Source organism: Equus quagga, chromosome 14, assembly GCF_021613505.1.
Source record: "Equus quagga isolate Etosha38 chromosome 14, UCLA_HA_Equagga_1.0, whole genome shotgun sequence".
Taxonomy (NCBI): Eukaryota; Metazoa; Chordata; class Mammalia; order Perissodactyla; family Equidae; genus Equus; species Equus quagga.
Genome location: NC_060280.1, coordinates 19,259,151 through 19,272,314, shown reverse-complemented (window position 1 = coordinate 19,272,314; position 13,164 = coordinate 19,259,151). Strand labels below are relative to the sequence as shown.

Genomic DNA, 13,164 nt, shown 5'->3' with positions numbered 1-13,164 from the left:
AGCTTGTTAGGGCAGACTTGAAGCAGAGTGACCATTGGCTTTGAGTAAAACAACACCCTCTAAACCCTGAGGCTTTAGCAGGGATTCTGCTTGTATTAAACAGGAATTCTTGTTCTATTTTTTAAAGTGAAAATATTTTTGTGTACTAAATTTCTCTTCAATTCTTGTTCTTTGAAGGCAAGGATTAATAAGGCCTTGCAGATCTCCCTGCACATCCCCATCCTGCCTATTAAGAAACCTGGGATGGGGGGCCAGCCCGGTAGCATAGTGATTAAGTTCACGTGCTCTGCTTCAGTGGCCCAGGGTTCACAGGTTTGGATCCCAGGCGTGGACCTACACACTGCTTATCAAGCCATGCTGTGGCTGGCATTCCACATACAAAATAGACGAAGACTGGCACAGATGTTAGGTCAGGGACAATCTTCCTCAAGCAAAAAAAGAGGATGACTGGGAACAGATGCTAGCTAAGGGCCAATCTTCCTCACCAAAAAAAAAAAAAAAAAAAAGGAAAGAAAGAAAAGAAAAGAAACCCAGGATGGGAGAATATTGGTTTCTACAAGACCTCAGAGCTGTAAATGAGGCTGTTGGAGACATTCACCCACTGGTCCCGAACACATATACCCTTCTAGCAAACTTGCCTGGAGACAGTAAATATAACACCTTCTGGACCTAAAGAGGATGATTTCTTCTACATCCCTTTGGACCCCGAGTCTCAGGAATTAGTCGCTTTTGAATGGGAGGATCCTGAGACTCATCAAAAACAGCAATGTTGTTGGCTTGTGTTGCCGCAAGGATTTAAAAATTCCCCAACCATTTCTGGAGAAGTCCTGAGTAGAGACTTAAAATTAAGCTGTGGGACTTTATTGCAATATGTAGGTGACATCCTTATTGCCAGCCCCACAAAGGAGGACTTTCAACAGGAACACAATTGTGGTTCTGAACTTTTTAGCTGAAAGGGGTTATAATGTCTCTATAGAAAAGGCACAAATATCTAAGGCAACTGTTAAGTATTTGGGGTTCATAATTTTACAAGGTCAATGCAGCCTTCCCCAAGAAAGAAAATTAGCCATTTACCAACTGGCCCCTCCAATCACTAGGAAACAGTTATGAGGGTTTCTGGGAATGGCAGGTTTCTGCTGCATTTGGATTCCCAATTTTGGATTAATAGCAAAACTTCTATTTGATAAGTTGCAGCGGCAAGAAACTGATCCCTTTGAGTGGGACAAGCAACGTGAACAGGCTTTCCAAAGACTAAAGGAGCTCTTGATGATGCTCGTGCTTTGGGTTTACCTGATTTAATTAAACCTTTTGATGTATATGTGCATGAAAAACAAGGAGTGGCCTTAGGAGTATTAACTCAGATGCTTGGGCCACTTAAGAGAGTGGTGGCCTATTTTTCAAAATAATTGGATACTGTGTCCCCGGGCTGGCCACTGTGTCTGTGGGCTGCTGTGGCAGCCACCTGCCTGTTAATTAGAGGCAGAAAAACTCACGATGGGATAACCCCTAACTGTGCAGCCCCCACATGAGGTTTCAAATGTTTTGAAAATGAGAGGACACCACTGGCTCACGAGTGGCAGAATGTTGCAGTATGAGGTGACTCTGCTGGATAATCCTCAGCTACTCTTAAAGTCTTGCCAGGTCCTAAATCCAGCCACTTTGTTTCCTGTATAACAGGAGCGTCTGGTACATTGTTCTGAGCTAGTGGATTGGATATATTCAAGCAGGAGAGACCTCCAGAGTGACCCTTTGCAGAATGCAGAGGAAGTGTGGTTTGTGGATGGAAGCAGTTTGGCTGTTAATGGTCAGCGCCTAGCAGGCTATGTCGTGGTTTTCCTCCACCACCATAGAAGCAGAGGTGCTCTCCCCAGGAACATCAGCACAAAAGGCAGAACTCACTGCCCTGACAAAGGCATTAGAATGGGGGGGGGGGGGGGGGGGGGGGGAAGAAAACATTTTAATTATCTATACTCATTCCAAACATGCCTTCTCTGTTATTCATGCCACGGGGCTATCCGGAAACAAAGAGGTCTTTTGTCAGGTGACAGTAAAGAAATTAAATATGGAAGGGAAATTCTCAGGCTGCATTCAGCAGTCAAGGAACCAAAGGAGGCCAGGGTAGGACACTGCAAAGGGCTTCAGAAGGGAGAATCAAGAGTGATGAGGGGAAACCATTTGGCTGATGCAGCCGCCAAACAAGCAGCTTTAACAGAGGAGGTTTTCCAACTGGCCTCATTCCCTCTTCACCTCTCTACAAATTCACCCCCAAATACACTCCAGAAGAAATAGAGATAGCTAAGAGGGCTGACCTCCAATGTCTCCTATATCAGGGGGTGGATGATGGACAGCAAAGGAAAGGTCTGGTTGCCTAAAAATACAGCCTGGGCAATAATTAAGTTTGCTCACAATTCCACTTGCTATGGAAAGGAAACCTTGTACAACTGGCTTCTGGGCATAATGAGAACTCCATGTTTAAAGGAGATAATAGATAACAGAGCAACGTGTACACTGCCAACAAAATAATGTACACACCAGGCCACCAATACCACCTGTGGCAAGAGCCATACAGTCCAGGGGAAGCTTGCTGCGGAAAGTCTGGCAGGTAGGCTTTATGGTTATGCCAATTGCACCAGAAGGATTCTTGTATCTCTTGGCTTTTGTAGACACCTTTACTGTATGGGTTGGAGTCTTTCCTTGTAGAACAGAAAAAGCAGGGGAAGTGATACAAGGACTGATAAAAGAAATCATCCTAAGGTTTGGACTGCCTAGGACAGTCCAAAGTGACAATGGCCTGGCCTTCATATCAAAAGTAGTTGCCAGAGTCTCTCAAACACTGGGAATACAATGGAAACAGCATGCAGCTTGGAGACCTCAATCTTCAGGGAAAACTGAAAGAACCAACCATACCCTGAAGGTCACTTTGGCCAAACTCTGCCAAGAGGCACAGGACAACTGGCTGAAGCTTTTGCCCATTGCCTTGACCTGATTCAGTGCTCCTCCGAAAGGAAAACTCAAGTTAAGTCCTTTTGAAATGTTATATGGAAGGGCCTTTCTGGGTGATACAGGTTTAATAATGCATCCTGACAAAGAGATCAAATCAGCTGTAAAGCACATAATCAACCTACGGCAAGTGATGTCCAACCATCATAAACATGTCAATATGAATCTTCCTTCTCCTACAGGAATAAAGCTTCCTCCCTATGAGCCAGGGGAATGGGTATACTTGAAAACCTGGAGGTCTAGGTGCCCCAAGGACCAGCTTAACCCCATTTGGACAGGGCCCTATTTGATCTTACTAACCACTCATTCTTCTCTTAAATTGCAAGGTGTGACCCCTTGGATCCACCACACTTGGCTTGAACAAGCTCAAGAACTGGAAACTGTCACCATTCCCACTGATTCCTATTCCTGCAAACTAATATCACACTTGAAGTTCCTGTTCCGGAAGGGTGCCAAGGATCCAGAAATAAGTAATGCCTAAATCTACTGGTTATATTATAGCTTGTATCCTTATCTATCTTTATTCACAAGGGACATTAATACAGGCCCCCTTAACTCCCTGGGAAACTAATGCAAGAGTAAACCTTTCTAGAATCACAGCAAAGGGTAATGGATTGTCCCAATGCTGGACATGCCATAAGTGCCCTCAAACCAAAAGTGGATGGGCTGTTGCTTATCCTATAGAATCAGAACCCAACATTAGCCTTTTTGAAGGGCCCCAAAGGCTTTTAGTGGACCCCCTTCTCTTGCAGTAGAGTTGGGCTCTTCAGGTATAAAACTAAATTGTTTAAATCTTATCCCAGTAACAAATCACTCTAGTCATGAGGGGGTAAGGTATCTGAACTGCACTTCAATCAGTGAAACCCGTCATTGATGTTTACCAGCAAAGGGCAACATAAACCAATCCTCTATATAACCTATCCCCCCCCTTTTTTTTTTTTGAGGAAGATTAGCCCTGAGCTAACTGCTGCCAATCCTCCTCTTTTTGCTGAGGAAGCCTGGCCCTGAGCTAACATCTGTGCCCATCTTCTTTTTTATTTTTTTATTTTTTTTATTTTTTTTTAAAGATTTTATTTTTTCCTTTTTCTCCCCAAAGCCCCCCGGTACATAGTTGTGTATTCTTCGTTGTAGGTTCTTCTAGTTGTGGCATGTGGGACGCTGCCTCAGCGTGGTCTGATGAGCAGTGCCATGTCCGCGCCCAGGATTCGAACTGACGAAACACTGGGCCGCCTGCAGCGGAGCGCGCGAACTTAACCACTCGGCCACGGGGCCAGCCCCTGTGCCCATCTTCTTCTACTTTATATGTGGGACGCCTACCACAGCATGGCGTGCCAAGCGGGGCCATGTCCTCACCAAGGATCCGAAGTGGCCAACCCCAGGCCGCTGAAGCGGAACGTGCGCACCACTGGGCCAGCCTCTAACCCACCACTTCTAATATTATCCAATACTGCAGCCCAAATGAAACTCATTGGTGCCCCAAAACTGAAAGGTATATAAAAAGCCCGAGGGAAAACTTTCTAAACCACTGCAAACTTTGGACAGGAATACAAAGGCAAAAGCCCCTTAGATACTGGGAGCTTACTTACCTGTCTTCTTGGGTAGCTGGAAGGGTACCCATAGGCCCCATAAAATATAACAACTCGTGGGGGACCATTATCTCCCAGTTGCACAGACAATGCCTGCGGTTGGGGCATTACACTACTCAGCTGGTTTAACAGTACCACACCCCGATGGGCCTGTGCACTTCCAGGATATGTCTTCCTCCGTGGCTCCCCACACCATAGGCTCCCTGACTATCATTCCCCTTCTGCTGTCTTCCTTTCCCCACTCCTTGCAATAGCCCATCCGTGCTTAGATAATGTACATTATGTGGGACAATGTACAATGGGAATGATGGGTCTCACAGGTATAACAATAAGCAAGCACACCCAACATTATCCCAGAGAGAAAAGGGCTATTGGATTGATCTTGGCAGGAACTGGATTACCAGTAGGACTGGCCGGACCCTGGGGAAGATTCACATACCATGAAGTGACCCTAAGGAACCTAACTAAATCTCCTGAAACATTGGCCAGTAATACAGGAAATGCACTCCACAACATACGAGTATACCTAGATTCACTAGCCAATGTGGTGCTGGCCAATAGAATGGCCTTAGATTATCTACTGGCTGAGCAAGAAGGTATATGTGCAGTGACTAATACTGCATGCTGTACATGGGTGAATACATCAGGAGAAGGTAAAGTGAATATTAAGAAAATATGTTACCAAGCTACATAGCCACACACCTTTAACCAGAAAAGTAGTACAGCCACTGAGGTATGGGACACTGTAAAAAAGGCCATCTCCTCTGCAACCTGGTTCTTGCCTTTGATAGGCCTCCTTGTACTGCTGTTACCACTACTTTTTGGCTCATGCATCTTTACGATGTTAGTTAGATTTGTTAGTTCGTGGTTGGAATAATTCAAATTACAAGTGATGGTTCTGCGATGGTACCAACCATTGCAGAACTCCTCAGACAGCCCTGAAACTTAGCCTGGCAGCATGAGTGTTTACTCCTGTAACTCCCTTAACAATGAGCCTGATCGGCAGGAAGTAGTTACGGAAGGCTGAATGCCATAACTTATCCCTCAAGAATGAGGAATAAAATATCTCAGGGTGGAATTTGTGACTGGGAACCAGGCAAGGAAAGGGTTACTAAGAATCTGATAAATAACTAACATCGTCTGTCAAATGATTTCCAGACAACGTGCTGTTTTTCAGAAGTTGATGTCCCCGTTTTTGCAGATGTTCCCATCTTACGGTGAAACACAAGGTAGCAGCAAGACCCCTGCAAATTGCTCCAGCTCCAAGTGTTCAAAAGTTACCATGGACCTGTTATGTAACGACATATTCCCTGAGTTTGTTATGTAATGGCACACTGCACTGAACCTGTTATGTAATGGTACCTTGATCTCCTTATGCAATGGCATGTTACATTGAACTTGTTATGTAACGGTACCTTGAACTTGTTATGTAATCACCTGCACATGTGCCCTGATTGAGCCCAGTTGTTACACAGTTGTAACACATCCTTTGCACTCTTGTGTATAAAGTCTCCACTGGCACTAGGCTTTTGGGGACACTACTTTGGGAGCTATCCCCATCACTTAAGTAACAATAAACTTTTTCTTCACCCACTTTAGCCTTGGTCGTGCTTTTTGGCTCTGTACTCACCAAGAGACAAACTCACTGAGTTCGGAAACAAATCTATTTCTACTGAGAATGAGCGCCTCAATAATGCTCCTATGCTGAAGTAAGACCTATCATGATCTATAAAACATCCTCGGAGTGCCATGTGCATGTTGGAGATCTTTGGAATTTGGGAAGGTGTCTCTTCAGGGTGCTTGAATTTAAGGTAAATAGGGCCTTGCAGGACATTTGGTCTTGCTCAAAATGTCCAAAAGACATTTGGTCCACACCAAAAGGTCCTTGAAATCTGGTCATCTTGAGTCCTGTCCCAAACATCCATAGAGACATTTGGTCCATGCCAAAAGATCTCTGAAATTTGGTCCTGTTCAAAACTATCTGGCATGGACTAAATATAGGGGAGAAAACCCTAAATTTGTGGTGGCTGTGGTATAATAAATTCCCAAGGACCTAAGGTAGATAATGTTACAAGTAGAATATTTTGGGTAGTTTTACACAATAAGTAAAGCTCTAAAAGGTAAACATCACGTTTTATCTGGGCCAATGAAATAGTCTGCTCTTATGAGAATGGTAAGTATATATATACTACCCTTTCATTAAAAAGAAAATATATATGCAGTCATTAAAAATAATTAGGGATATGCGCTGTATAGCTAATTAGGTTATGGAAGGGTCTCTAAGATATACTACTAAGTAAAAAAAGCAAGGTGAGAAAACAGTGTGAATGGTTTCAGTACTTTAGTTTTTTTTTAAAGATAATTTTATCTGTTTATGCTGGCAATGATCCATTACTTTTTATCCCCCAGAAGAAGTCAACTGTCAGAGGATATGGAGTAGAGGTGGGAAAGAGAGCGTTTATTTTGCATTTTATATCTTTCTGTACTATCTGAATTTTCTAACCATATATACATTTACTTTTATTTAAGAAAATGTCCATCTAGTTGACAGAACTGTGCACCAGTTGAGCTTTTTGTTTATTCTTTATTGTATTAGAAAGATTAACGTAAGCTCCAAGTGGCCGGGTCAACGTTGTATTCACATCATTGCCCATGACGTGGCCTGGCACAGTAACTTTGTATATTGAGATTCTCAGTAAACTTTTGTTATGTTGGAAAAAAAAGACTAATAAATGTCATTACAAATATTTTCAAAGTAAGTTTAAACAAGACAAACACCTGTGTCCATTCTCTGAAGAAATGCTGAGCAAGGCCCAGGAGTTTGTACTGGCTGAATAGTATGAGGAAGGTTCATTTGCAATCTGTGGCCAGGATAATGTAAAACATCTACAGAATTTTCCTGAATTAACAAACCAGAAATAACCTCCCATTAGAAAGAAATTTAGCAAGTATCTTAGAATCAGCATGCTCTCTGCTCATGCTCCCTAACCCCTCTGCGTTGGTTACTGATGTAGTGCCTCTTTCTTCCAAATCTGCCTTTCTTTGCCCTGCTTTGTGGTGCTGGAGCTGGACTTGGAAACATTTCTCCCTTGCCAGCTGGCACAATGTTAAGCTTTGTCAGTAAGGGGTGCTGAAGGGACCTTGCAGTTGAAAGTGGTTTCTTTCCCTGGTTCTGGTGTGCTTTTTCCTTCTTGCTCCTGTGGCATGCAACTGCCGGTGGTGTGTGGGACACCCAGAGGTGCTCACTGTTTACCAAGTTTCAGTGGTCCTCTAGACAGTGCTTCCGATCGAGTTTCACAGGCACTCTAGTGAGTGCATTCCCAGCAAGTCTCGTCAGCAGGCAGTTTCCTGCTTGCCAGCCCTGGTCTGTGGCACCTCAGTAAATTTCCGTACCATCCAGTGGCCACATTAACTCCTCTGCAACAAGGTCTGAATCTCAGTCTTGTTGGGGAGGAGCCCTCTTCCAACTTTTCTCCTTTCTTGGGTACGCTGCCTGAGCCTGAGAGGTAGTAGTTGCTCCCTATACCTGCTATTCCTGCACTCTTTAGAATTTTTTTCACTTCTTAGTAGCTAATCCCCTGCTACTATTAACTCCTTCTGGGACCAGGCCCGTGGCCACGTTCGTGTGCTCTGCTTCCGCAGCCCAGGGTTTCACTGGTTTGGATCCTGGGTGCGGACATGGCACCACTCATCAAGCCACACTGAGGCAGTGTCCTATATGCCACAACTAGAAGGACCCACAGCTAAAATATGCAACTATGTACTGGGGGGATTTGGGGAGAAAAAGCAGAAAAGAAAAAAAAGATTGGCAACAGTTATTAGCTCAGGTGCCAATCTTTTAAAAAAAAAAAAAACAACTCTGAGTAAAATTTCCCTGCTCATATTACTGGTATGGTTTCTGGCTCCAAACCGGACTTTGACTAATTCACACTCAAACCAAATCAAACCAAACCAAATCAAACCAAGCCAACAACAAAGAATTAAATCCATAAGCCCACCCCTAAAACATAAGTTTGAATTACTAATTTTGATAATACAGAGAAACAGCATGGCATTTAGCCCAACAAGTTAACCAATTGCATTAAAAACTCCCATAAAACTAAAAAACACAGCGTGATGGTCTTGTATTGTGTAAACTGAGCTAAGCTGGAATTACATTTCCCAGACTTCTCTTCCCTCTATGGCTCCAGGCGAGGGTCGGCCACAAGAGAAATTTGCCCAAGATTTGGAAGGCAAAAATGAAGCAGCAGTCATTACACGCTGAAGGTTGGTCTAGGATGCCAGGTGCCACTGTAGCTCATACACTTTCTCACTGATCTGTGGGCTCATCTTGTTGATGTGGGGAAGGAACTAAGTTCACAATTCCTCCCGTTCCTGCCAGATCTCTTCCTTCAGCTTCTCCTAGTCCAGGGCCAGGTGAAAGCGTAGCTCCGTGGCCAACAGTGCCGCTTCCTTTGTAGGTCATCAGCATTGTCGAGGTTGGAAGAAGTAAGAGATATACAGTTTGTTCTAGTTCTTTCCTGCGCCATGTCCAGATTTTCTTCCTGACTGCTGTCCTCATGACCTACAGAGACTCCAGACCCACAGGTAGACCCTAATGCAAAGCCTTCCATAAACTTCTTCCCCAGCTTCCATACCAGTGTAGGGGCTGGTCCCTACAATAAATCCCTCACTTCGTATATCACTCATGGTGCTTCTGCTATCAGGATCAAACTCTCAGGAATATACATTGTAAAAGGGTTAATATGATCCAGTTAACTGTCAAGCCACGTTGAGGTAGCATTCCACACAAAATACAGGAAGACTGACACAGATCTTAGCTCAGTGACAATCTTCCTCAAGCAAAAAGAGGAGGATTGGCAATAGATGTTAGCTCAAGGCCACTCTTTCTCTCACACACACTCACACAAAATCATAACTGATTTGGGTCACTTGAGCAACTGAGTTTCTACTACCAACTCTTATTTTCCCTGTTTCTTCTTATATATTTCTACATAATATTTAAGTTTAAAAAATACCTCAGATGTTGAAAGTGGGAAAGATTTTAAATGCCATTTTAACAAGTGCCCATGTGAGAGACCATATGAAGGTTGCTAGATATAGGACTGAGTTTTCTGGCTACTCTGATGTGGAGATAAACTTCCTAGGTGGCTTAGGATCCAGGAGAGCCTGGCCTATTTTGTAACAGTGTTCTCCACGCTAGCAGAGGAATAAGATGAGGGACTAGGGAGTTCAGAGAAGATTAATACGTATGCATTGAAGAAAAAGTGCAGTGGGCCTGGAGCTGGGCTTAAGCTGGGGAGAGAAGACCAAAAGATGATGCTCAAGCTCTGGTCAGTTGTCATTAGGTTCTAACCCCAAAATTCATTTGTTTGATATTTTTGAGATTTGTCCTTGTTTCCTGAGCATGCTTAGTATGACTTGCCGGTTCTCAGAAGTGTGAACCTCATAAATTCCACTTTCTGTTTTAGAAGGGGATGGGAAGGTAAGTAGGAAGAAAGATGGAAATGCAGTGACTTAACAGCAGAGACAGAGATCCTGATTATGGAGAACTTTTGGGTTAAGAGCTTTAACTCAGAGCCTATGAACAGACTATTTGAAGTAAAGTTTTTAAAAAACTGGGCTTATCAATAAATATTTATTGGGCGCCTAGTAGATGCAGAAGGTAGCTAGGCCTCATCAATTAAAAACAGTGGATGAAACAAAAAGGATGGGCAGGACAAAAAGAAGAGAACACTGCCAGCTTCTAAGGGCATGGATCATTTCATAGCTCGGACTCTACCTGACACCCTTCATCCGGCGCCTCGTTCTCTATTGAAACAGATCTGGAAATACTTAATAAGCTGCCCTGACTTAGAGCCCTTGAAACACGGAGTTGCTTAAGCCAGAAGCCCTTCCATACCACCTTTCTTGAAGTCCTGGGTCTCCTAAAGCTACCTGTGTGTGGCTGAATAGTGAGCCAGCCTGGCTCCACAAGTTTGTTCTTTCTTACTGCACATTTCAGAAGGATACATTAAATGAGCTGTTCCGAGTGTGGCTATTTAATTCCTTACAAGTCCTTCATAGGAAAGAGAGAATAAGAAGAATCTGCTGGATTTGTTTGCCATAAGAACTAATCTCTTTATGAAAAGGTATGGATAGGAGAATGGTAATAAATGACAGAATTAAGAAAGTTACTGAACATTTCAGAAAATTTTCAGAAGGTTCATAGAAGTTGCCAATGAGGTTAGACTCTAATTTCTGCCCCCATTTATTTATTTAGTTTGTTCATTCAACAAATATTTACTGACTGACATTGGGATACAGCAGCGAATAAGACACAATATCCCAACCTCATGGAGTTTACTTTCTGTGGTGGGAAAAAATAGTCAAATGTAAACAAATCAATACATAACATAATTTCAGGTGTTATAAAGTGCTGTAAAGAAAAACAAAGCTGGGACGGAATGGGTGGGATTCTATCTTATGAGATGATTTAACATTATGTATTAAATTTTTTACACATAGTATGCAATGTTATAATATATATAACCACAGATATGTCTTAGATATATTAAAGAGACAAGATTCATGTAGTTCCATGACAAATCAAACTGAATACATTTATGTAAATCATATGAGCTCATGTGTAGACCAGTGAAACTTACCCTATAGAAAGCACTCGTCAAAGGGAGTAACGCTGCAGCAATGTTATATTCTTCTAAACTTGAACAATCCTTAGACAAAACAAAGAGAAATAAGCATTATTAGGACATTTACCAGAAATCACAAATTTATGGAAACAAAAATCTAGGATACATTTTTTATTGTCCTATGGTGTTTTTACTTTTATTTGAAATTGTCACGAAGGCTTCGTTAGGTAAGTTTGAAAAACAACCCCCAAACTATCCCTGAAGCACGTTCTTTCACAAACAAGATAAAACACATTTGAGAAAGATATTTTCATACACTATGGGTGAGCAGCTACCTTTACTTTCCAGTGTTAGAAAGACTGTGTTAAAAACTGTCTAATTTATACAAAAAAAGTTTTAGAGGGGGTTTTAGTATATGTAACTACTGTATTTCACAGAGTCTAAGATACATATTTTTTTCACATTTTAACTTCTCTGAGACTGGGACACACCTAATAATAGATGGGAAATATTTTTTTCTCTCTTAGTGTTACATACAAAGGGTATTTTGTTACTGATCAGGCAAAAAATATCACTGATGCCAAAATTTATTGGCTGAAATGTTGCTGGGGAATGGGATAGTCAGAAAATCTCAGTGGGAGTGTGAAGTGGTGCAGCTACTAGGTAAACAGTATGGCAGTTCCTCAAAAATTGGCAGATAGAATTACCATATGATCTAGCAATTCTACTTCTGGGTATACATCCAAAACGGTGACTTAAATAGATATTTATAGATTCATGTTCAAAGAGGTATTATTCATAATAGCCAAAAGGTAAAAGCAACCCAACGGATGAAAACAAAATGTCAGACACACACACACACACACTGGAATACTACTCAGCTTCAAAAGGGAAGGACATTCTGACACATGCTACAACATGGATGAGCCTTGAGGACATTATGCTAAGTGAGTATTTGTATACAGTTATATTAACCAGTTTTTCCTCTGTCTGGCAGTGGGGCACAATGTGAGCCATAGAGAGGCCAGGATCTGGAACAATGCCCAAGGGCAGCAAAAGCTGAAACTGACCTTCTGCTTAGAGGGTCAGGTATAATAATTACAGCCCCAACCTTAGACAATGTAACTATCTCCATCAAAATGCAAATTCACCAGCCATCAATTATTCATATTTTTGTATGAGTTGATTTTAAACTCATAGAACTGGGGCCTTTGATAATCAATTAAGGCAATTCCCACTTTTCAGATGAGAAAGAAAGGCTAGAAGTCAGGCATAGAGCCAGTACAGGAATCTGGATTTATCCACCTATCAGCGTGGTGCTTTTTCCTCTAGACACTGCCTTTTGTATTTGATTGCTTTCCTCCTATTCTTGTGGTGGAGAATAGGAGTTTTTTGAGCCTCCAGCACTAATTTTGGAGTGTGAGAGAGCGAGGTCAGACGGAACAGGCCTCAACAGCAGAGCAGGAGGTGGCTTACTGCTGCATAAGGTCACTGGTCTCAGGGACAAGACTCATAGAAAATAGGAGGAATGGTCAGAAGGCAGAGTGAAAAAACACTATAGACAATCTTGGCCTATTTCAAAACACTACTGAGGCTTGGCAGGGCTGGGGGTGGGAGTGGGGAGGGTGTAGCACTGACTTGAGGAAAGAAAGGAGGAAACTTTCTTTCACAAATCATGGCCCAAAGGTGGCCATCTCCTCTAATGCTAGCTTTGCCTAACGTGAGTACATTTGATATTACTCTGTGTTGAAAGAGTCCTCGACTGAATTCTAGGCATTGTCAGCTCTGAAAAACACAGTTGCAGAATACACTGAATGTTCAACTCCAAAGAATACTGAACCAATTCTGGATAAGACAAATCTCTGCAATAAAGAACCATTCTCATATAGCTGACACTCTCTGACCCAATTTAAAACAATAACTAAAAGATAGGCTCAAACTTCCTA

General features: G+C 42.4%; 1 protein-coding gene across 5 annotated transcripts in view; it reads right to left on the bottom strand.

The window, feature by feature from the left end:
* The window catches only part of SBF2 (SET binding factor 2), a 463,187-nt gene that overhangs the window by 103,085 nt on the left and 346,938 nt on the right, over positions 1-13,164 (bottom strand). For all 5 annotated transcript variants that reach the window (XM_046684984.1, XM_046684986.1, XM_046684988.1 and 2 more), the window contains one exon: positions 11,234-11,302. In XM_046684984.1, coding sequence (XP_046540940.1) covers positions 11,234-11,302 — 69 coding nt within the window. The remainder of the gene's footprint in view (positions 1-11,233; positions 11,303-13,164) is intronic.